Genomic DNA, 20,920 nt, shown 5'->3' with positions numbered 1-20,920 from the left:
ATTCCATTATATGTACAAGGGAGAAGAAAAATAGAAAATTCAGGACTATAAATTACAGATTTAGATGCTCTTCAACGGTTGCTTCATCTGAACTTGGGATCTTCAGCAAAACCTTAATTAAAAAAAGTCCGCTCAATACTGTGTTAAACTTTAAACTGTAGGGGTCAGTTCTGTTTTACTCTAGATATTACACTGTATTGTTAAAAAAAACCTAAAAGACATTATATGAACATGAAACGCAGACACCTCAAACAGGAAGCATGAAGATCGGATGTGACCGTCTTTAAATGAAACATGGAGACAGAAATTCTGATTGGTAACGGTAAGAAAAAGGTATTTTCAGGCACGTTTAAAGAGAGATACCTACATTAAGCTGCTCCCTTTGGGGCAGGTACCTTTCATGCATTGGAAACATATTTCCAGCTGTGAAGCAGCAAATCCTAGAACAGTGTTTATGTTTAATTCAGACATGTATATTTACTACCGTTCACAACCATTTGATGACCATACACACACACACAGGATCACAGGTGCAGAACCAGAGGCCGTATATCTTTATAACCATGTAACATTTGTACTGGGTATTCCATGCAGAACAATGAACTTGGCAAAAGTTATTCTCCTGTTATCCTCCCTAAAACTTCAGATAGATTTGATTGATCAATATCCCCTAGAAAATCCCCTTGTGATTGCTAGAAAACCTAATGCAGATAATAGCAGGTCTTCCACATTTTTTCTGCCTAAATATAAGATGCTTTTGTTTCATTACCAGAGGTCCTTAAGTCTACGTGTCACCATCAGGTTTTTTTTTTTGTTTTAAAGGATTTGTATAAATACAAATGACTCATATGAAAATACCGAGTCATTTCCAGATTAAACCACATTTCTGTTGGTGACAGCTTGGATTTACTGGGTCAGAGAAGCCACAGCAGCCAAAAAAATTCAACCCAATATGAAGACCGACACAACCACAAGCACCAATAATCAACTAATTCGCACGCTAAAAAAACAATACGGACACAAGCACTATCAACCAACTAATTCGCATACTAAAACAAACAATATATGAAGATGGGCACAAGCAACAACGATCAACTAATTCGCAGGCTTAAAGCAACAATATGAGGATGAACGCAAGCAACAATCAACTAACTCACGTTAAAGAAATAATAAGAGGCTGAGCAACAACCACAAAACGTCAACAATCTCACAAGCTACAACAATAACACAATCAGATTTCATAGAAGAGCTCCCTAGGTTCAGATCAGATGGGTTCTGTGCCCCGTCGTAACATTTGGGACGGCACATCTCACGCATGCGCATGAAGACCCCACTCATCACATGGAAAGAACCTGAAGGATCGGAAAACAGTCGTCGGAAGCTGCGCTAGCAAAGGCATTCCGACGACTTCCAGGTTATGATGAGCCCGCTCTTAACTATCTTATCTCAAATTTCAGATCCCGATTTAAAAACACAAGGAATGGTCCTCCGTCCCTCTTTCTCTGAGCCTTCGTCCGTCTTGTTTCTGCCACAGAAACCAGAATCGGGCGCTCTCATTACGTATGCTAATATATTCACCAGCAGCCCCGCCCCTAGATACTCTTGGCAACTGGGGGCCTGCTTTCTAGGCAAGGGCCCGATGACTAAGGGGAGTCGGAAGGGTCAAACCTTTGCAGTTCTAGGAAGGAAACTCTGCCATAGAACCAGCTTCGACTGAGGAAAGCGACAGAGGAAAACAGTGAGGAGAAAACGGCGGAGCCGCCGAGAAGGCCGGACGGATGCCTAGAGAGAAAAAAATGTAGACTGGCCCAAAGTCTCAACTTCCGCTCAAATCCAAAAAAAAATCTGTTACCAGAGTTACGGGCCCTAATTCACGAAGAATGAAAAGAAAGCGCCACTTTTCCTTCCGTTTTGGATTAAAGGCAGAACGTAGAGGGTGCGGTGGCCGCAAGGTGCAGAACTTCCGCTCTTCAGAGCCTCCTGACCGTTCGAGTAGCACTGTCTTATCTCTGAGGAAAGGAGATTACATTTCCGTTTCCGGCGGAAAGCGGAAATCGGCATGGACTTCCGTTCTGCTGCAGCCGGGCCGCTTCTGCGCTTCCCTCCCGCGGGCATCGTAGGGTGGAGGTCTCTCTGACGCCGGATTTGTCACCGGCTCGAGTCCGGATGGCGCTGAGAGCGATTCGAATTGAAACCCAGGAAATCCCAAGAAGGAAGCCCGGACTTTAAAGTTCAGAAAGAGCCGGGACGGCGAGGCGCGGGAGTCGGGAGGAGAACCAACGGGAGAGGCCGGGAGTCGGTGCAGAAAGGGGCCGTGAGGCCTTCGTAGGCCGCTATGTCCGGGCGCAAGGCCCGTCCCAGCCCTGCGGGGCAGCACCCCTCGCTGGGTCCCGCCGCGGGGAACCTGGGCGACCCCGCTTCTTCCCCGGCAGACCAGGTCCTCTCCCGGTTCCTGCGGCTCCTTGGAAGCGGGGCGCCCTGCCCGGCCAAGCTGGGCCTGGTCAGAGACCTCTCGGCCCTGCTGGAGGCTGCGGACTCTCGGTGGCTGCTTGAGGCCTCCCCAGCCCTGCTTCAGGAACTGGCGGTTGCCCTGAGCCGCTACGCGGCGCCTCTCCAGTGGGAGCCCGAGGGAGGAGGGTCCCCCGGGGAAGACCCTTCTGGGGTGGCAGGAGCTGAGCGAGCAGCGCAAGTCAGCCGGGTATTCTGCAACATCCTGGCCAAAGCAGAAGAGGCGAAAGATGTGGAGGGCTTGGACTCTGCGGGGACTGGCTGGATCCTTCGCCAAGTGGTGGGACCCATCTTCCTCTGCGCGGTGACCCATGGGGCAGAGAGGCCGTGGACCCGGCCCTGGAGTCAGCGTGGGGCTCAGGAGCTCTTGGACACTCTGTTACGTCTCTTGGGGTATAAGTCGATAGCCGAGTTCCTCAGAGGCGCACGGGAAGGCGAACATGGCTGGTTTGTGGTGGTGATGCAGTGCCTGAAGCCAGAGCTGACCAAGTGAGTCAAGAGCCCCGTGTTCATCTCTGGAAAGAAAGTGATCGGTCCCGTTGTAGCCTAGAATAAAATCTGAAATATCCCTCAGTAATCTCCTAGCTCAGGGGTAGGCAACCTTGGCTCTTTTATGACTCGTGGACTTCAATTCCCAGAATTCCTGAGCCAGCCTGCCTACCCCTGTCCTAGCTGAACCTACCAGTGTGATTGAGCTTTTAGATCAGGACAGGTGATTTGTACAGTTTTGCTTTGAAAGAGATCACTGAGAGGTATTATGGGAATGATGATTTAGGATTAGAAGTTATGCCTTTTTTTTCCTGGGCTAGGGTCAAGTTTGCCTTCAAATGTTCTGCCAGAAATTGTCTTCTTAAGTAGACGGGGCCGGTGCTCAAAAATGAACGTAATCAGAACAAATGGATGTTTGATTTTAAATTGAAATAAGAGTGAGAAATCTCTAGATTGATAATACTACATAGAAAAATGAATATGGCAGTTGAACAGGTCAAGTGTTTTATAGTTGCTAAAAAAGGCAAATGTGGTTTTATTCTGCATCAATACAAATAAAATTCATATTTTCATTATTTTCTGCAGCGGCTAAATAATATGCTACATTTTCAGAAAATTTCAGAGAAACAGGCTTAAAGAAGAAGAAAAAATGGGTGATCTCTGGAAAGAAATTGAGAAGAAATTGAGAACTGGGTGTTTAGGCTTGAAAAAATTCAATGAAGTTGGAATGCGATCACATTTTCAAAGTATCTTTGGGAACATCATGGACAGGTTCAAGACCTGTCTGTCTATCATCCCTGAAAAGCAGGATTCAGAATAGTAAATTTAAGTTATAGGAAGGCAGGGTTGAAAGTTAGGGGAAAAAATCTTCCAAACAATAACAGTTTGACAGTTAATCCATTTACCAGGCAAAGTAATAGACTGCTTTTGGAGGGTGCATTGAAACAGAGATTGGACAGCCATTGGCCAGAGATAGTTTACAATAATTTGATTTCCTTCATGCCTACTGTGATTTTGAAGCCCAATTAAATGAATTTCAAGTAATTGTTTTGGTCTTCATCTTGGCACTATTACCACCTTCAGATGTAATGAACTCCATAGAGAAGCAGTCCCACAAGCAGAGCTTTAGCTCACTGACAAAATTGGCTTTCAGGAAAAATAGGAGTCGCTACCTTCTCAGGTTAAGACTCATGTAGTAAGGGGTGGGGAATTCTCTTTGTCTAACTGCTATCTTCTTTCTCTGATTCAGAGAAACGTGGCAGTGTAACCCAGCAACAAAGTATGTGTTCTGCTTCGTGCTCCAGCAAGTTCAGAGACCTTGGCTTGGTGATCACCTGGAAAAAGTTCTGCCACCTTCCCTACTGCTGTCAGATGACTACCGAGTAGAAAATAAAATTCTGGGTGTACAGTGCCTACATCATATTATTCAAAATGTGGTAAGGAGAAACTGCATGCCTACGCTAATTTGCCCTTTCCCTGCAAAAACATAGTGCAGAGGCCATAGTCTCCTAAATCCTCTTCTCTCCAGACAGATAAATTTTCTGAGGGATAAATGGTTATCAAATCTAACCTGATTAGAACGAAGAATTATTCTCCTATGTCAGCCTGAAGCAGACACAACTAAAAACATTAACATGATTTGGAAATAGTTTTATGGCACTGAAATAGTAGTGAAAATAAGCAGCATTAGACAGATAATACCATTAGTCTTTGATTTAAATCACTTATTCAGCACAGTTTTCAACATCCCTATTTCACTAACTCGGTGTTTGTGGAAAGGAGAAGATATGTTTATGGCTGATATAACGGGGATAAACATGCATAAGCAGGAGCTAATCGGTATACAGTATTAATGGAGATATTGTTTTTATGCACAAAAGAACTTTATGCACTCTGCTTATTTCCACATGACTCTTCCTCCTAGGTGCAGGAGTTTAAAAAAGCAAAAGGGAAAACAATACACAAAACCTACCATATAATCCAATGCTCTACTCTAGCCTGCTTTGCTAAAAACTGTGATGTGAAGGCCTCAGTTGCCTGTTTAGTGTCTTCATAGTCGTTTTCAACATTTAGCATAAATATAACAAAAAGGGAATGTTACAGTGTGTGTGCGTGTACCTGTGTAAATTTCGTGATGTCATAAAATGATTTTGTTGCATAACCCTGCTAAACATACCTCCAGCTGAGATAATCATGTGGATGTGCTCTTCTTGCAGCCAGCAGCTGTCCTCGGCCAATTGAATAGAGTTCAGGTTGTGTATCATGCTCTCTTTAACCATCTCTACAGCAGAGAGGCTCAACTTGTGCAGGTAACATACAGCATAATCCTCTACAACAGGGGTGTCAAACTCGCGACATCACATGACGTGTCGCAACGTGTCGCGACTTTTCCCCCATTGCCAACAATGGGGTGGGTGCAGTTTCATCGTGGAACCATCCGGCCAGTGGGCTGGCAGTTCGACACCCCTGCTCTACAAGTATTTATTCAAAAATAACTGTCATTGATTTCAGCTGGGCTCATTCCTTACCTAGACAACCTTAGAACTGCAGCCTCAACTTTGCTTTCACAAGCCATCCCATCTCAACATACTCCAGTCATGCGGTAGAACAAACTATTAATCTTTAGGTTGCCTGCTCTCTTCTCAACATCTCTATTTGAAAAATGATCAGTCCATATTCACGCAATTACCGTTGGGCTGAATTTGGACCCATTGAAAGCAATGCCCTGCAACTGTGCCCTTCCTCTGTTGACCTAAAACTTGCTTGTTCTTTTGGCTGCCCAGTTAACTAAGAGTTGCACTGAGCGTGGCATTCTCAAAACAAGGCCCACAATGGTGTTTGCTGAGGTGCAAAGCTGAATCTTGGATGGGAAAGGAGGCTGTTTTAGAAATCTCGCCATTGGTTTTTCCAGAATGGGTAATGGTAGTCATGCTGTTTGGTTTTTTTTTTAAAAAAAAATTGACTTTCCAGAGACACTGAAGTAAACCTGGGACTTTCTGCACATAAACATCTAAGGAAAACAAGTATTTGGGGTTCCATTTGAGCTCTGGGTAATTGTGATCAAGGTGTATGCAATAAAAAACGGGCTGAGTTCACCCAAGATGAATTAAATATAAATACTGTGTTTACTAGGCCCAAATATAACTCTGTTGGGGCTTAGTATAATAGCCTGATTGACCCATAAGTTGCCTAACTCTGTTGTAGACGAGTCAGACGTGCTGTGCTAACCCAGGCAATACATTGGGAGGTCAGAGAATTTGAGGGTGCTCCTTTAGCTACTCTATATAATTTCAACGGCCTGCTAAGTACGTCGGGCTGAGAGGGCGACAAGCTAGCTCAGGATCCTGGCAGAGAATCCCCTGGCAGAATAAAAAAAGAGAATCCACTTCCCAGCCACTCTTTCTGGCCATCTGTAAGACAGATGCTCACAGATCCAACTGTTCTCATCCCTAAACCAGGTTGTGTTGCTGTGCGTACTGGACTTGCTGCCAGTCCTGGAGAGAGCCCCACATCAGTTGTCCCCCAAGTCCCCCCGTGTCACAGCCTCTGACAAAGTCCTCCAGCTGTTACTGACCCACATGGAAGCAGAGAGCCAGCTTTCTCTGCGGAGAATATATGCCAAGAGCCTGCCTGCCTTAGTTGAGAGGTAGGAAATGCCCCATCCATTCTCCTTAGCTGCTTGGTAAGGAGGGCGGGCCTCTCCTCCGAGGGCTTCTAATTCTGAACCAATTTTTGTCTTTTGAGAGGCTCGGCATCCGGGTTGTTCGTCACCTGAAGCGGCTGCACCGAGTGATTGTGGGATACCTGGAAATCCCCGATGGACCAGAGGAAGCTGCTCGGATTGCAGCTTTGGAAACGCTGAAGTGTACAATAGAGCACGCCTGGCCTAGGTATCTCAGAAGAAAGGCGTGAACCCCCTAAACGTCTTGGGTGCCTCCCCCAGAGAGCCCGAGAAAATTGCCACAGAACTTGATAAGATAGGTACATACGCCTTGCATCTCCGAAGGGGAGAATTGTGGAGTAAATGAGAAGTAATCCGAGGAGGCAGAAGCATTTGGGGGTGCAGTTCAGTGGGGAAAGAGATCCCCAAACGGCTGCCTTAAGAGTCAAAGGGGCCTTCATGCCAAGAGAGCAGGCAGAGAAAGTAGATCCTTCTATTCCAGTGCAGTAAATGACTGGCCAAGGCTATGGCGGTAAACTTCGTGGTTTTAATGCTCGTAGGCCATCCTGCGTCAGTAGATCCCAAGGTCTGTAGCTTTTCCACCCAGGTTGGATTTGGTTTACCAGGGGATCATCTGTCCCCAGGAATAGTCCTTCCAACCAGTCTCCCATCTTCCTGCCGCAGAATGACTTGCCGTCTTGCTCTAACTCTCGAGGCTTTGCTGAGGATGATGTGGGATGTGATCACGGACGGGAGCACCACCCCTGAGCCTGTGAAAACAGCCCTGCTTCAGAGAGCCACCAGGTGCCTCCTCTTGTTGAATCACTGCTCCCAAGGACAGGTGAAGGTGAGCCAAGTTTCATTCCCAAGGTGAAGCGCAGGTGCGGAGAAAGCAGCAAAGGTTTTCAACCGGAGGGGAGGAGCCTTTGGGGGATACGTTCGTTTTGTCTTTGTTGGCCAGGAGCTAACCTGCTCAGAATTTCTCTCCTTTCATAGAAGTCTGAATGTACACACGTCTTGTTAAAAAACCCATTTTGGAAGCCTCCTTAATATTCTCCCTTTCCTTACTTGAACTTGCAAAGGGGCCTGTGAGGATATTTTTCGGGGTCTTTAAAAGTGCTCCCCCCTGCTCACAAAAGCGTCTCTTCCAAGGCACAGCCTGGTAAGATGGCAAAAATTCAGGACAAGAAAGCATTGAAATCTAATGCCAGGGCATAGGTAGTTACAAGCTAAGTCGATATTTTTCAAGCTTGGCAGTGTTAAGATATGTGGGCTTCAACTTCCAGAATTCTTCCTCCACCAGCATGGGGAATTCTGGGAGTTGAAGTCCGTCCATCTTTTAAAGTTACCAAGTCTGAAAAACAGTTGATCTAAGCGTGCGATGCTGCCTGGGAAACAAACAGGGCAGAGCAAGAAGCAATAGACAAAACTCTTTCTCCTTCTCTGCCAGGTCCTATTGCAAGGAATCTACCAAAGCTGTGAAAGTGAACACCTCAAGGAATGCCTACAACAAATACAAGAGGATTCGGTCACAAGTTTGCCTGCCGAGCAACTCCAGGGAGATGCTGGTCAAAGGGACGCCTGTTTTTTGAACCTGGAAGGGAAAACTTCAGCTTTTTAAGAATGAGAGAATACTTTCGCTCTTCAGCAGGTTTAAAGAAGGAATTGGACTTTTTTCGCATGTCTGCTTGTCAGGAAGAACAGCAGAAGCAGATGTTAAAAACAGAAAGCCACTGCCTCATTTGTTCTACTTCGCTCGTTCCTTCGTCTCTTTTATACAAAAAGCCTCCAGGCAGTTCCATGGAGAAGACATGTACTATTATTTCACAGTCCAAGTTTTTTTTTTTTTTGTCCTCAACTCCCAAGTAATGTCTCTTTGGACTTGGACAGTGGTTCCACTTCCTGCTCATACTCTATTTCAACATAAGCTCGTTTCCGCCTGAATGGCCCTTTCAGTGGAGTTTTCCCCTTAGATTTGGGTTCTGATTCTTTCTCTTCCTCCTCGCTGGATGCCGCCTCCTCACTACTCGTCTCCAGTTTATCCATTTCCTTCAACAGGAAAAAAAGGAAAGTTATACACAAGTGGAAGGCAATCCAAAAACATTTTACTTACTCCCAACCCTCTATATTTCTTTGCTGCAATATTCTCCACCAAAAGTCCTTGCTTTTAATATGAGGTCTCTTTGCTCCCCAGAGACAAGAAGATTAATTCCAGCTTGACCAGAGTATCCTCATCCTAGCTTGACTCCCAAGACTGGGGGAAAGCTGCTGGTTTCACTGTAGTTTGTTGTGAACTACCCAGAGTCAATGGAAATCGGGCAGCGTACAAATTTAATAAAGCATTGTCCTTCTACTCTCCTTGGTCTGAGTCCTTCTTCTCTCTAAGGAACAGCATGCCTTTTACAATCAAACCTGCAGGTTTCGCTATCTCTGTCTTCAGGGAATGCACAACCTCGGCAATCCCAGAGACCATATTAGAGTCAGCATTGCTGTAACATGAGTTTGAATTTCTAGCCTTGCTTGGTGAGTAGGTAAAGACATACTGGGCAACCCAACCAGGCAAATATAAGAAATGCCACTGAAGTATGACATATCCTGCTATGTTTATTAGTGAAAAGGTCAGCACTTTGCTGTAACTTAAGAGATCCCAGTCTCTCCTTGTCCAGTTATCCATGGAGTAATATTTTCTATATTTCCATTCATGGATTTCAACAATAATAATTCAGGACCACTTAATATTCAGGTTATGTCACAGAATAAATTATGAACAGACTCCTGACAGTGAAGGAAGGACAGAGTATACAGGCAAACTAAGTTATTTCATGGACGATTTTGGCTTATAGGCTTTTAACAGGTCTCGCTTACCTCAAAATCGCTGAGATCACTCTCATCAACCTCTACAAATTCCCTCTTGTTCAAATCCTACAAGGAAAGCATTAAAAAAAAGATAACTGATCCACAGAGAAGTACCACTTTTTCATGCATAACCACCTTTTTTTTTACACCTGGATTTATTACCTCAGCCATCTTTGCTCTTTTTCATTTTCTGTTGTTTCCTTGTTTTAATTTTTTTTAATAATTTGTAAACCACTGAAAACCAGAATTTTTGGGGGGTAGGAATTACAGACAGTCTAACTAGAAAAGGCTCATGGACTAGTTTTATATGCACAAAAATGGAAGATTCCAGACATACCCATAATGGAGGGAGGGATTGTGAAGATGGCTGAGTCTGCAGAGATGGCTAAATTGACTTGTTTGATTAAGGAGGGAACTACAGTTACTTTTATAAAAGGCTGAAAGCCCTTTATGGACTTTTTTTTTTTGCTGAAAATGGATAAAAATGAACTGAGAATTTCATGTTTAAAAAGTCAGTCTATGGGAAGAAGAGAGCTAAGATGCAATTTAAAATAGTGAAGATGGCAATTACTATGAAGACAGTCACTTTTTTAGATTTTTTCACTTTTTGCTTTCTCTTCCTACTTTTTTTTCTGTAGTTTTTTTTAAGCCTATGTAAAATCTTTTCGCGATAAAATTATTTTTTAAAAATAAAACCACCCAGATTTGCTCAGAATCAGGCAGCATATAAATGTAATATGTCGCTTATTGGTTTATTTAATATGGGAATCTGTGGATTTTCCTACCTTTTGTATTTCTGCAGTTTTTCAAACTTATGTAAAATGTTCTTATAATACCAAATTACTTAAAAACAATTTGTAAGCCACCCCAGGGTTGTTCAGAATCAGGCAGCGGTATAAATTTTATTACATTTCAACCCCCGATTCCCAGTCTTCAAGCGAGGAAATATGAGCATCTTTGTGGACACTTTGTTTGGGGAAGCAGGATGCACCAAGTTCATGAACCTTTTGTAATCCAGCCATGCCTTGAAGCTTGGCTTTTTTTTAAACACAATCTGAAATTCTAAGTTAGCTATGAAGCAGGGCCCATGACACTACTAGCATCTTACACTGCTCTGAAGTGCCAAGCTAGGACTACAGCTCCTAGAATTCCCAGCCAGGCCATCTGGAGGGTACAGTCCTAATTGGTGGAAAGTACATTTCCTGACTGGATGCTTATTCTTTCTGTTACTCTCAGTAAGACCCCCCCAACAGAAGAGCAGATGGTGATGCAACAGAAAGCTTTTATGTTATAGATTTTTTTTTCCTCAGTACCTACATGCTGTAATCCCCCACTGCTGCAGGCATATATATTTGTTCAGCATTCTTCCCCACCCACTGGTTGGAGCAAATCAACAAGAGTTTTTAAAGCATTACCTGTTCCTCCTCTGCCTCTTTCTCCACCTCTGAGTCGCTTTCGCTTTCGGCTTCGTGCTGCTCCAGAGCTTTGTCAAAAGCGTGGATGGGGAAGTTGTAGATATCGCCGTACTAATGAGAAATACGTCAAGAACAGGAACACATTAGACAATTTCCAAATACCTGTAACAATAGTGCTAATTTCCACTGAAATCGCTTTAGTGGCCATTGCGGCATCTTGCCTTATGGTGAAACTTTGATTGAAGGGATTATTTTGGGGGTCAGGAAGTGCCCACTATTCCCAGAGGTTTGTTAAATCAAGTAGCATCCTTCACAATGATTTCCACAAATTGCTACAAATAGCCTAAAATTAACTGCTTCCCCTGGTCTACTTTGAAGACAATAAGATTATTTCAGGGGGTATCCAGCTCAACGTTGGATCTGCTGCACCGAAGTCAGATAAATGGGGGCTCATTAAATCAAGGTTCCCCATATTGTAAATTTCACTTTGTGCTTCATACTTTTTTTCTTCCTTTTATGTATCCTTTATTGGAGGGTTTTGGATTCCAGAATAGATTTCACCACCACGATATCCTAACTCCGTGGTGGCGAACCTATGGCACACGTGCCACAGGTGGCATGCAGAGCCCTCTCTGTGGGCACGCACGCCGTCGCCCCAGTCTCAGGCCTTCAGCTGGGTTTTATAAAACCTTTTCACTTTAGGCCTCCGCTGCCGTGTGCAAAAAAAAAAGGTTCAATCAATTTCAGCTTCTCGCGGGGGGGAAAGAAGATCTCGCAAAGTTGGAATTGATTGATTGAACTTTTTAGTCCCACCCAGTCTGCCTTTACCACTGCAGCCACACCCACCCAATGGGCCACACGCACCCAATGGGCCACACGTACCCGGCACCCGACAATACATAAGTGGGTTTTGGGTTGCAGTTTGGGCACTTGGTCTCTAAAAGGTTCGCCATCACTGTCCTAACTCTTTATGTTTCTCTAACAACTTGGGAGGAGGCCTAGGAATCTCCAGCCCAGACTACTTGCCAGCCATTGAGTAAAGTTAACTCCTCCTCCTTGAACTCCAGGGATTACTTCCTGCTCCCTCACAGAACCTGTTGCTTAAACTAAATATCACAATTCAGCTCCTGCCTCTGAGACCTAAAGCCCAGAGCAGGTAAGCTACCTGAGTGCCCTTCCTCCAGCACCTGGAAATGGTCTAGCAACCCAACCCCTTTCTGATCTTCCTGCTACGACAGACATGTCAAACTCACGACATCATGTGACGTTGCGCAACGTATCGGGACGGTTTTGCCACTGCCGGCAATGGGGTGGGTGCGGCTTCCGGATGATGTGTCCCGCCCAAGGGCCGGCAGTTTGACAGCCCTGTGTTAAGAGATCATACCGTATCCTGCTTGAGCCGCTCCAGTAATTCCTTTTCAATTGCGTTGTCCAGCTGAGCTGCAATTAAGGCTTTTTCCTGGAAGAAGGAAACAAGGAACAAGTCAACGGAACAGTGGAAGATGAAAGGTAGTATTATGCGGGAATGGGTTGACTCCTTCCATTCTCCTCAAAAAAAAAAAGCAGGATTTTACAAAGGCCATTCCCCCCCCCCCAAAAAAAAAACTTGAGAATCATGTTGGTTATCACGCTCAATACAAACTCAATATAAACAGATCCATCCCAAGGGGTGGACAGGGTGAATCTTAGCATTGCTCTAAAGTGGATCACCATCTGATAGGGGGATCCCTGGACTTTATGGGGTGAGGATATCCACCCGGGTGCTGGCACCCAGCTCTTATGTTCAAGATGTTGCAGCAACCAGTGCAGACAGCAGCAGAGCCTGGGAACTTCTGCAGGGGCTGCTTTGTCAGGCAAAACAGCGAAGAACGAGGAATCCCCGTGGCAGAGAAGGTAATTTAATTATTTAATTTAATTTAATTTAATTTAATTTAATTATTTAATTTAATTTAATTTAATTATTTAATTTAATTATTTAATTTAATTTAATTTAATTTATTTATTTTAATTATGGGACTTGTATGCCGCCCTATCTCCCGAAGGACTCAGGGCGGCTAACAACAATTAAACAACAATAAAAACAGTAATTACAAATATTAAAAAAAGATTAAATTTACAAAGCCCCATTGATTATTTACAAAACCAATAAAATTAAAACAATATTAAAACCCCCATCTTCAGTCCAGGTCGGCTAGTTGGAAAAGATATGTCTTTAGGTCACGACGAAAGGACCGGAGATCTGGGGCCATCCGAAGTTCTCGGGGGAGCTGATTCCAAAGGGCAGGCGCCCCTACAGAGAAGGCCCTGCCCCTGGGGGTCACCAGCCGACATTGTCTGGCCGATGGCACCCTGAGGAGACCCTCTCTGTGTGAGCGCACAGGGCGATGGGAAGTCGTTCCTAGCTGCAGACGGTCCTGCAAATATCCCGGGCCTAAGCCATGTAGGGCTTTATAGGTAAGAACCAGCACCTTGAACCTCACCCGAAGGACAACCGGCAACCAATGCAGCCACGCAGGAGGGGTGTAATATGGGAGTATCTTACCTCTCGTCTCTTTTCCCGCCTTTCGATCTTTTTGCTTAACGGAACAAGTTTCCTCCTGAAAGAGACAGAAGATGTCGGTGGAACAGCTGTGCCAGCCAGCTGCCGAGAAGCTGCAGCTCTCTCAGGCCAGCAACAGGCCCGTCTGGCATTCTGCAGCGGTAACCCCAGCTGAACTGGAAAGGCCTGGGCAAGGCCACTTACTGCCTCTTCAGCGTCAGCTTGCGGATCCGGATCAGGTACTGGGTGATCTTGGTGAAGCGCTGTTTGCATTTGTGCCGGATGAAGCGAGGCCAGTAGATGAGATTCTCGTCAATCTCTTCTAATGCTTTCTCGTAGTTTTTGCTCAGCCGGACCTGCCAGAAATGAAAGCGGAGGAGGCATGTGACAAAGAGCTGTGGTGGCGCAGTGGTTAGAATGTGGTACTGCAGGCTGACTCTGCCCACTGCCAGCAGTTCGATTCTGACCAGCTTAAGGCTGACTCAGCCTTCCATCCTTCCAAGGTCGGTAAAACGAGGACCCAGATTGGTGGGGGACCATATGCTGACATTTGTAGACCATGAAGCACTATGGGGCAGTAAATAAGTCTAAGGGCTATTGCTATTTCTGACCAAGGGCAGCACTGAAGCCCGTAGAAAGGAGCCGAATGAGAATCTGGAACTTCAGCCAAGAGGCAAGAGAATATTACCTTTTTGGACATGGGAAAGCAGGAACTAAATAAGGTAATATGGGTCACATACACACCATAGATTTGTGTTCATCAGCATTGTGAGTGTTTTTGTTTTCTCTTTCACAGGAATACTGATGGTCCTCGACATATAACCTTAGTGCAGTTTACCCATTACAGCCGTATGTCATGATGGTCGTAAAATAGGTCAGTCAACCTGATTTTACATTTTTTGTGTAGTTTTAGTGAAAAATGAAACTGCCATTTTTCAATAAAACTGTTGTAAAATGAAGATGGGCTCCAGCACGAGTCCAAAGCTCGGAAGACAAAGCCTCTGGTCCCAGTGATCGACCCAGGTTGGATCCCGTTTGGGGACCCCTGCTCTAGTGGACACAAGCAGCATGCTTGTGAAGTTTCAAGGGCACAATTCAATGAAGAATTCTGCCATGGAAACAAAGATCCTCTGCGAAACCCAAAGCATGAAATCCTGCCACAAAACTGTTTTCAATTGGGTCTGTCTAAAGGTGCCCACATAACTCCTGGCTCAGAAAGTATCTCAGTCTACATATTGTGCTTTTTTTGGTTTTGGCTTAGCAACATGTGCAACCAATTACGGTTGATGCCCATGGCCAAAGTATTTTTCAAGTCAACAATGCCAGCAATCAAATCCCTACAACTGGAGACTTCTTTGCACCTTCTTTACTTAACACCTTTAAAAAAAGGCTACCACTGTCTACAGGGATAGTCAATCAAAACTGTAAACTTAAAGGATTTTTTTTTAAAAAAAAAGGTCTCAAATTTACTCCTGGCACATACAAAAGGAGAACTTACTCGTTCCCAGAGCCGACTAGGAAAAGCAGACCGTTCGATGGTCTTCATGTAAAGGTAACACTGTCCTAAAACGTGAGCAAAAATAAGCAGAGATATGAAACATCGTTAGGCTTGTCACACTCTTAATTTCAGATACAAGCTATCTGGTCCAAAAGCATTAACCCCAGGGGTCTTCAAATTGGCAACTTTTAAGACTTGTGGACTTCAACTCCCAGAATTCCTCAGCCAGCCCTGCCTGAGGAATTCTGGGAGTTGAAGAGCACAAGTCTTAAAGTTGCCAAGTTTGAAGACCCCTGCATGAACCTACACATTCTACAAGTTCCTGTGATTGATGCTCACAAGATCCCGGCCTTTTCCCAGGAAATTATCTTCAGGGTGAGCTCATTATTCTGGGGTCCATCAATTAAAGAAGGCACCTGCCTTCTGGAATGCGGTTCCATCTGAGATCTGAAGGAGTCCCATCCTGCTGGTATTTCAAAGGGCCTTAAAGACCTAGCTCTTAAAGATCAGGCTTCTGGTGAGGACAACCGACATCCGTTTCTTTTCCTTGTTCCCCTTCACGTTTGTTTTCTTTCCCATCTTCTGTCTTGAGCTGTTTCTGTATTTTTGTATTATTCCTTGTTTTTAACCACAGTAATCACCCAGACTCACTGGCAGCATGTAAATTTATACACTTATTATTGTTTTTGTAGCAAGCTAAGCAGTTCTTCAACCTTCTTCCAAACCTTAATGTTGATGGAGCTTAACAAGTCCTGCTCCATTAAAGCAAAAATACTGTGATTTTGAAAAGCCACAGTAAGAACTCTTTACCTTTCTCTTCCTTAACAGTAGCATATTGACTGTTGGCTAAGGGACATGATGAACGATTGCACAAGCCTGTTATGTTATATTCATTTCGGCAGAAGCTCTGAGTTTTTGTTCTGTAAAGGAAACAGTTGTAAAGTTAGTCCCTTTTAAACACCTTGCATTACTTCTCATCTCCATTACTGAATATTACCATAGAATCACTAGGCCCAACATCAAGCTACAGTCCAGGTACTTTGGGACTGTCCGAAGTAGAATCCCCATGGCCCAAATGCATCTCTACATAAACAGAATGCCAAGAAAAATAAACCCTTCCAAATTTACTACTGCTCCCTATGTAGATTTATTGTAATTTGAGTAATGCAAAAAACAGTATTTCTGGATAGTATAGAGACCTGAATTCCTAGTCCCTGTCTTTCTGCAATTTCTTCAGCAACATAACAAAAGTGATTTATTCCTCCATTTCTCCAGGATGGCTTTTCAACTCTCCGTTTCAGCAAACAACTCTAGAATTCACAAGAAGTCTCCATAAAAGTCCTAACCAAGGCTGATCTTGCGTAGCACTAAAATTGGCAAATAGTTGATTCTACTCAACTCAACTGTTTTTGGCATTTTTTTTATAACAGCCTCCTTGCAACATGCTGGTGGAGAAAAACATGAGATATTAAAAAATTGGAAATGTGAATGAATTTGTTATTTAAATTCACTGTCAAAAAAAAAATCCACCCCAAGAGAAAACCACCTGACAACAAATCCCATAAAACCAGATCATTGGCATGGTATCTGAGACAGATTGATCATGTAATCCAGAATATCTACAAGAGATCATTTATCTCCCCTTGGGTTCTAACCCTTGAATTCAGCACATATAGTAAATACTCACTTGATCTTAAATGAGCAGAACTGTTTGTTACCAAGTGTATCCCAAACAATCTAAAAGAAAAAAGATGGTGTTAATGATTATCTTCTCTTTTTGGCTCAAAATGTACACATTTTGGGGAGGTTATTTGGGTGAACCAAACAAGATCTAACTTAATGATGCACAACTGATGCCACTGTTTCTGTTTACTGATTTTTTTTTTAAAATTACATTATCTACCGTTGGGTGCTCTACTAACAGGGACATACAATTTCCTTAATAAATTAAAATAACAGGATGATAACATGTGGATACAACATTATTGAAACAGAAGAAGGAAGCGATGTAGTTCTAGGGATCTGTTAGTGTATTAAAATACCTGTGTGGTATGCACTTTGGCAGTATGTACAAACAGGGAGCGACATAAAATAGACTAAAAGCCCATCAAAGCAAGCAATTCTATATAAAACATATCTGTATCTTGTATAGTTGAGCTTTCTATTGAAATATAAACATGCTTTGCCTTCTTTTGTTTTGTCTCCACATTTTTGTTTTTTGTCTCCAAATTTCCACACCCACATTCTGCCCATGCTCAGGGGTTGCCTTTCCCTACTTTTCATACCCAGAACTTAATGCTGGAGTCATATATATATACAGGGCTTTTTTTGTAAAAGAAAAAGGTGCCGGAACTCACACATGTCATACAACCCGTCTTGCCTACCCTACAAGGTTCCATCCAAAAAAGGTGCCGGAACTCCGTTCTGAGCGTTCTATGACAAAAAAAGCCCTGTATAATATATATATATATATATATACGTACATACATACATATATATATACATATATATATACATATATACATATATATATATATATATATATATATATATACACACATATATATATATATACATATATACATATACATACATATATACATATACATATACGTATATGTATATATATATATGTGTATATATATATCAATGAGCATTCTGCACATGCCTAGAGGTACTGTCTACATCCAGATGCTGGAGTCGGGGATGAAGCCGGGGCATTCTGCACATGCTCAAGAGTTGCCCTTCTCTACTCTCCACACCCAAATCCTAATGCTGGGAGTCGGGGATAAAGCCGGGGCATTCTGCACATGCTCCAGCATTCTCTTCTCTTGAGACTTTAGTTAGGAAGAGGACGGCTCTTGGCAGGTACTCTCCCTAAAAGCTGAGCACGTGTCCCAAGGAGCTGATTCCGACGCTCAATGCAGCCCAAGCGCGCCCAGCCCCAACAGCCTCCGCTCCCACGTGGAAGGAGGAAGCCCATCCGGGAGCTGCGATCCCCGGAACGCCCGAACCGAACCACATCCGTTTCCCGGAATAACTCCTCACCACACCACTCGAAACCCCCCAGGCACCTCTCCCCGCCCCGCCCCAACCCAACCCAACTCACGTCGTCTGAATGCATTTCACCGCCGCGAAGCCAACAAACGCGTCGGGCAAGCGAGGGTGGAAGCCTCGTCGCGGAAATCTCGCGAGACCTCAGGCGACCAAACTCCGCGCGGCATGGCGACGACTGCGCATGCTCCACCATAGATTTTGGAAGAGGTGCGCGCCCTAGCGCGCCGACGGGTTCAGTTGGGACTTTTTTTGCCGCTCGCTTCTTTCCAGCGTTCTTCCAACCAAAATCAGTCCCAGCTGGGGACTGATCTGCCCTGAGCAAAAAATGTTCTATTTAAGGCCTCTCAAATTAAATTAGAGACGCTTCTTTCTCTTAACCTGGGGCCAATTTTGTGCCAGGATAAGAGGGACACACCACTTGAAAGTTGGAAAGACTATTTAAGTAATGGCTGATGCCGGCTGGGAAGGAGGCGGAGGCAGCTTTCAGAGCAGGGGTCTTCAAACTTGGCCCTTTTATGACTTGTGGACTTCAACTCCCAGAATTCCTCAGCCAGCAAAGCTGGCTGAGGAATTCTGGGAATTGAAGTCCACAAGTCATAAAAGGGCCAAGTTTGAAGACCCCTGTTTCAGAGAGACGGAAAGAAAAAGCAAACTGGGGCGCCTTCATGCCCTGGTTAGGAGGAGCAAGGGTGGATGTGCCGGTAGCGCTTGTTCCTGGGAAGATGCAAAACAGGAGTCCAAGGTTTTCCATAACTGGGCAGAGAAGAAAGCTACCGAGATGCCAAAGGTGCTCTTTTTTCAGGAGGCAACTGGACTTTCTTGATTTGTCTTTGAAGACGTTTCGCTTCTCACCCAAGAAGCTTCTTCAGCTCTGACGGGATGGTGGGAATGGAAGGATTTATATTCCTTGTAGACAGATGGTCATTTAATCCAAATCTTTCTATTCCCCTGCATCCAGTCGGAGCTGAAGAAGCTTCTTGGGATGATGGCAGAAATCCTTGCAGTTCCTTCTCCTGCTTGGAGTTACTAAACATCTGACCAAAAAAAAAGAGAGAGTCCATGTTCTGCATCCAGCTTTTTGAGTATCTAACAAGCAGCATGAGCAGCTTTTCACTGAGGGGCAAATCTTTCTTAATTAGTGCTATGGCAAGTTAATACTGTAAAGTGAGCTTAATTCAATGGGTCCTTGGTGCTCTCTGAGCTTGGTTGTTTTCTGGTAAATGTTTCATTACCCAAACTAGGTAACATCATTAGTGCAAAGACTTTATTTCAACCTTGTGTCAGAAACAATCTTCTTTATGGATAATGCTCTAGCACCTTTTCTGGGATTGAAAACCCAGTCTTTCTGGTGCTGGAAAAAGTAATTTCTTACAGGTCTTTGAGAGGGGCAGATTTTCACATAATTTTTGTTGCAGAGGCCAAGAAAGTTAAAAGCGTTTGAGCATCCTCCTTTTCTCCAATTTATCCTCTTTTCTAATTGTCCACATCCTCTTTTGTTTTTTTCAGATCCCTTGCAACCCTACTGGTTTTCCACTTCTCGAACCAAATTGGTGCTCCACTTCTCGAACCATGAGGCAACAGGTTTGAGCATGTTATATTACAAGTATTTTTTTTTTATTTCAGGAACAAACAGTATAATGCGGGGATGTCAAACTGCTGGCCCGTGGGCTGGATGCATCATACCAAAACCGCACCCATACCATTGCCGGCAAGGGCAAAAAAAGTCACAATACGTCACGACACGTCAGGTGATGCTGCGAGTTTGACATCCCTGGTATAATGGTTCTTTCCCTCCCTGCTCCACATGCAAGCAGACCAAAGAAATCGATGCATGAGAGTGCTTCTGAGTATACCTTCTTTGCTTTCCATCAGCTTGTGTGAGCATTCACATTCTAAGCTTATTAAAAGTTAGCTCACTAAATAGTTCATACACACCCGTATGATGAGCCTGCACTGATCAATTCATCCACAAGAGGGCCTAAACACGCATTTATAGAATATAAAAGGGATTAACAAAGAATTAAAAAGGTGGGAGGGGAAACATAACTAATAAATACCTTTATTAGGATTCCCCAAAATATCACAAAACCTGTGCAAGACAAGAGAACGAGAGAAATGCTGCCTCTAACATTCAAGTATGCTTCCAGCATACATGGGCATCTTCAAAGGAGAGAGAATCAAAACTGTCAGACTTTGCACTTCCAATATTTTGCACAATGACACTAAGAGATCATGACACTCTATGACAGGTGCCACTGCTAATAAATGCTTGGAGCTGGGTTGGGTTGCAACATTGATTGGGAAGTGGACAAATATCTCAGTCTGTTGCTGAGAAAATTCCAAGGACATTTAAGAGCTGAGCTCGACCTGAGGGCAATTTTCTCTTTTTACAATGCATATTTTGCTATAGTGCCAATAATCATGTGGAGAGCTGTGTGCAAGCTCCTGTTAAAAGCAGTGAAACAGCTAAGAGTGTTAAGAAAAAGGTTTTTCTGTCAAATATTGTTTTGAGATGAGAGAAGAAAGGCCTAAAGTACAGTAGGCCTCCCTCTCAGAACTGGAAATAACTCCCTATATCAGGGGTCTTCAAACTTGGCCCTTTTATGACTTGTGGACTTCAACTCCCAGAATTCCTCAGCCAGCATGCCTGGCTGAGGAATTCTGGGAGTTGAAGTCCACAAGTCATAAAAGAGCCAAGTTTGAAGACCCCTGCCCTAAATAAACAGAGAGCTTACAGCCATAAAATTCTGAAAGAAAGGTCTCAAAGATTTTTCTAAATTTGGTCACTCCACAAACTACAACAATGGACTTTGCCAGGAAAAAAAAATACAGGATACAGTTAATAGAAAAGGATTTGGAAGAGAGAGAAAAAGGAAGAGAGAAGTGGATCCCTCTTT

General features: G+C 43.8%; 2 protein-coding genes across 3 annotated transcripts; one reads left to right on the top strand and one right to left on the bottom strand.

Moving 5' to 3' along the window:
* Positions 1–2,066: 2,066 nt before the first annotated feature.
* TTI2 (TELO2 interacting protein 2) lies at positions 2,067–8,346 on the top strand. Of its 2 annotated transcripts, XM_081333832.1 has the most exons (7): positions 2,067–2,997; positions 4,247–4,433; positions 5,214–5,306; positions 6,456–6,643; positions 6,744–6,887; positions 7,343–7,505; positions 8,109–8,346. In XM_081333832.1, the coding sequence occupies exons 1-7, from the start codon at positions 2,336–2,338 to the stop codon at positions 8,277–8,279; spliced, it is 1,608 nt and encodes a 535-aa protein (XP_081189958.1). In that variant the 5' UTR covers positions 2,067–2,335; the 3' UTR covers positions 8,280–8,346. The 2 variants fall into 2 exon arrangements, 1 of the variants encoding a protein (XP_081189958.1); XR_014027235.1 differs by lacking the exon at positions 8,109–8,346 and having other exon boundaries at positions 6,744–6,978; positions 7,343–7,507.
* A 148-nt stretch (positions 8,347–8,494) lies between these two features.
* On the bottom strand, positions 8,495–18,153 carry MAK16 (MAK16 homolog). Its single transcript, XM_081333833.1, has 10 exons — positions 18,076–18,153; positions 16,654–16,703; positions 15,777–15,886; positions 14,967–15,031; positions 13,673–13,824; positions 13,472–13,526; positions 12,314–12,388; positions 10,930–11,040; positions 9,524–9,580; positions 8,495–8,707 (listed from the first exon to the last, which is right to left on the bottom strand). The coding sequence occupies exons 1-10, from the start codon at positions 18,088–18,090 to the stop codon at positions 8,513–8,515; spliced, it is 885 nt and encodes a 294-aa protein (XP_081189959.1). The 5' UTR covers positions 18,091–18,153; the 3' UTR covers positions 8,495–8,512.
* Between the last annotated feature and the right edge of the window lie 2,767 nt (positions 18,154–20,920).

Source organism: Vipera berus (genome assembly GCF_964194415.1).
Source record: "Vipera berus genome assembly, chromosome: 8".
Classification (NCBI taxonomy): Eukaryota; Metazoa; Chordata; class Lepidosauria; order Squamata; family Viperidae; genus Vipera; species Vipera berus.
Note: the sequence above shows the minus strand (reverse complement) of the source record. Positions and strands in the feature narration are given on the sequence as shown.

What these genes read in the sequence shown, in the direction of transcription:
- TTI2 (XM_081333832.1), top strand. Translation starts at nt 2,336, where the DNA reads ATGTCCGGGCGCAAGGCCCGTCCCAGCCCTGCGGGGCAGCACCCCTCG. An exon ending in CTGAAGCCAGAGCTGACCAA is followed by an intron (nt 2,998 to 4,246) that starts GTGAGTCAAGAG and finishes TCTCTGATTCAG; the next exon opens with AGAAACGTGGCAGTGTAACC. An exon ending in GCTCCCAAGGACAGGTGAAG is followed by an intron (nt 7,506 to 8,108) that starts GTGAGCCAAGTT and finishes CTTCTCTGCCAG; the next exon opens with GTCCTATTGCAAGGAATCTA.
- MAK16 (XM_081333833.1), bottom strand. An exon ending in CTAGTCGGCTCTGGGAACGA is followed by an intron (nt 13,825 to 14,966) that starts GTAAGTTCTCCT and finishes CATTTCTGGCAG; the next exon opens with GTCCGGCTGAGCAAAAACTA. An exon ending in AGCGGCTCAAGCAGGATACG is followed by an intron (nt 11,041 to 12,313) that starts GTATGATCTCTT and finishes ATTTCTCATTAG; the next exon opens with TACGGCGATATCTACAACTT.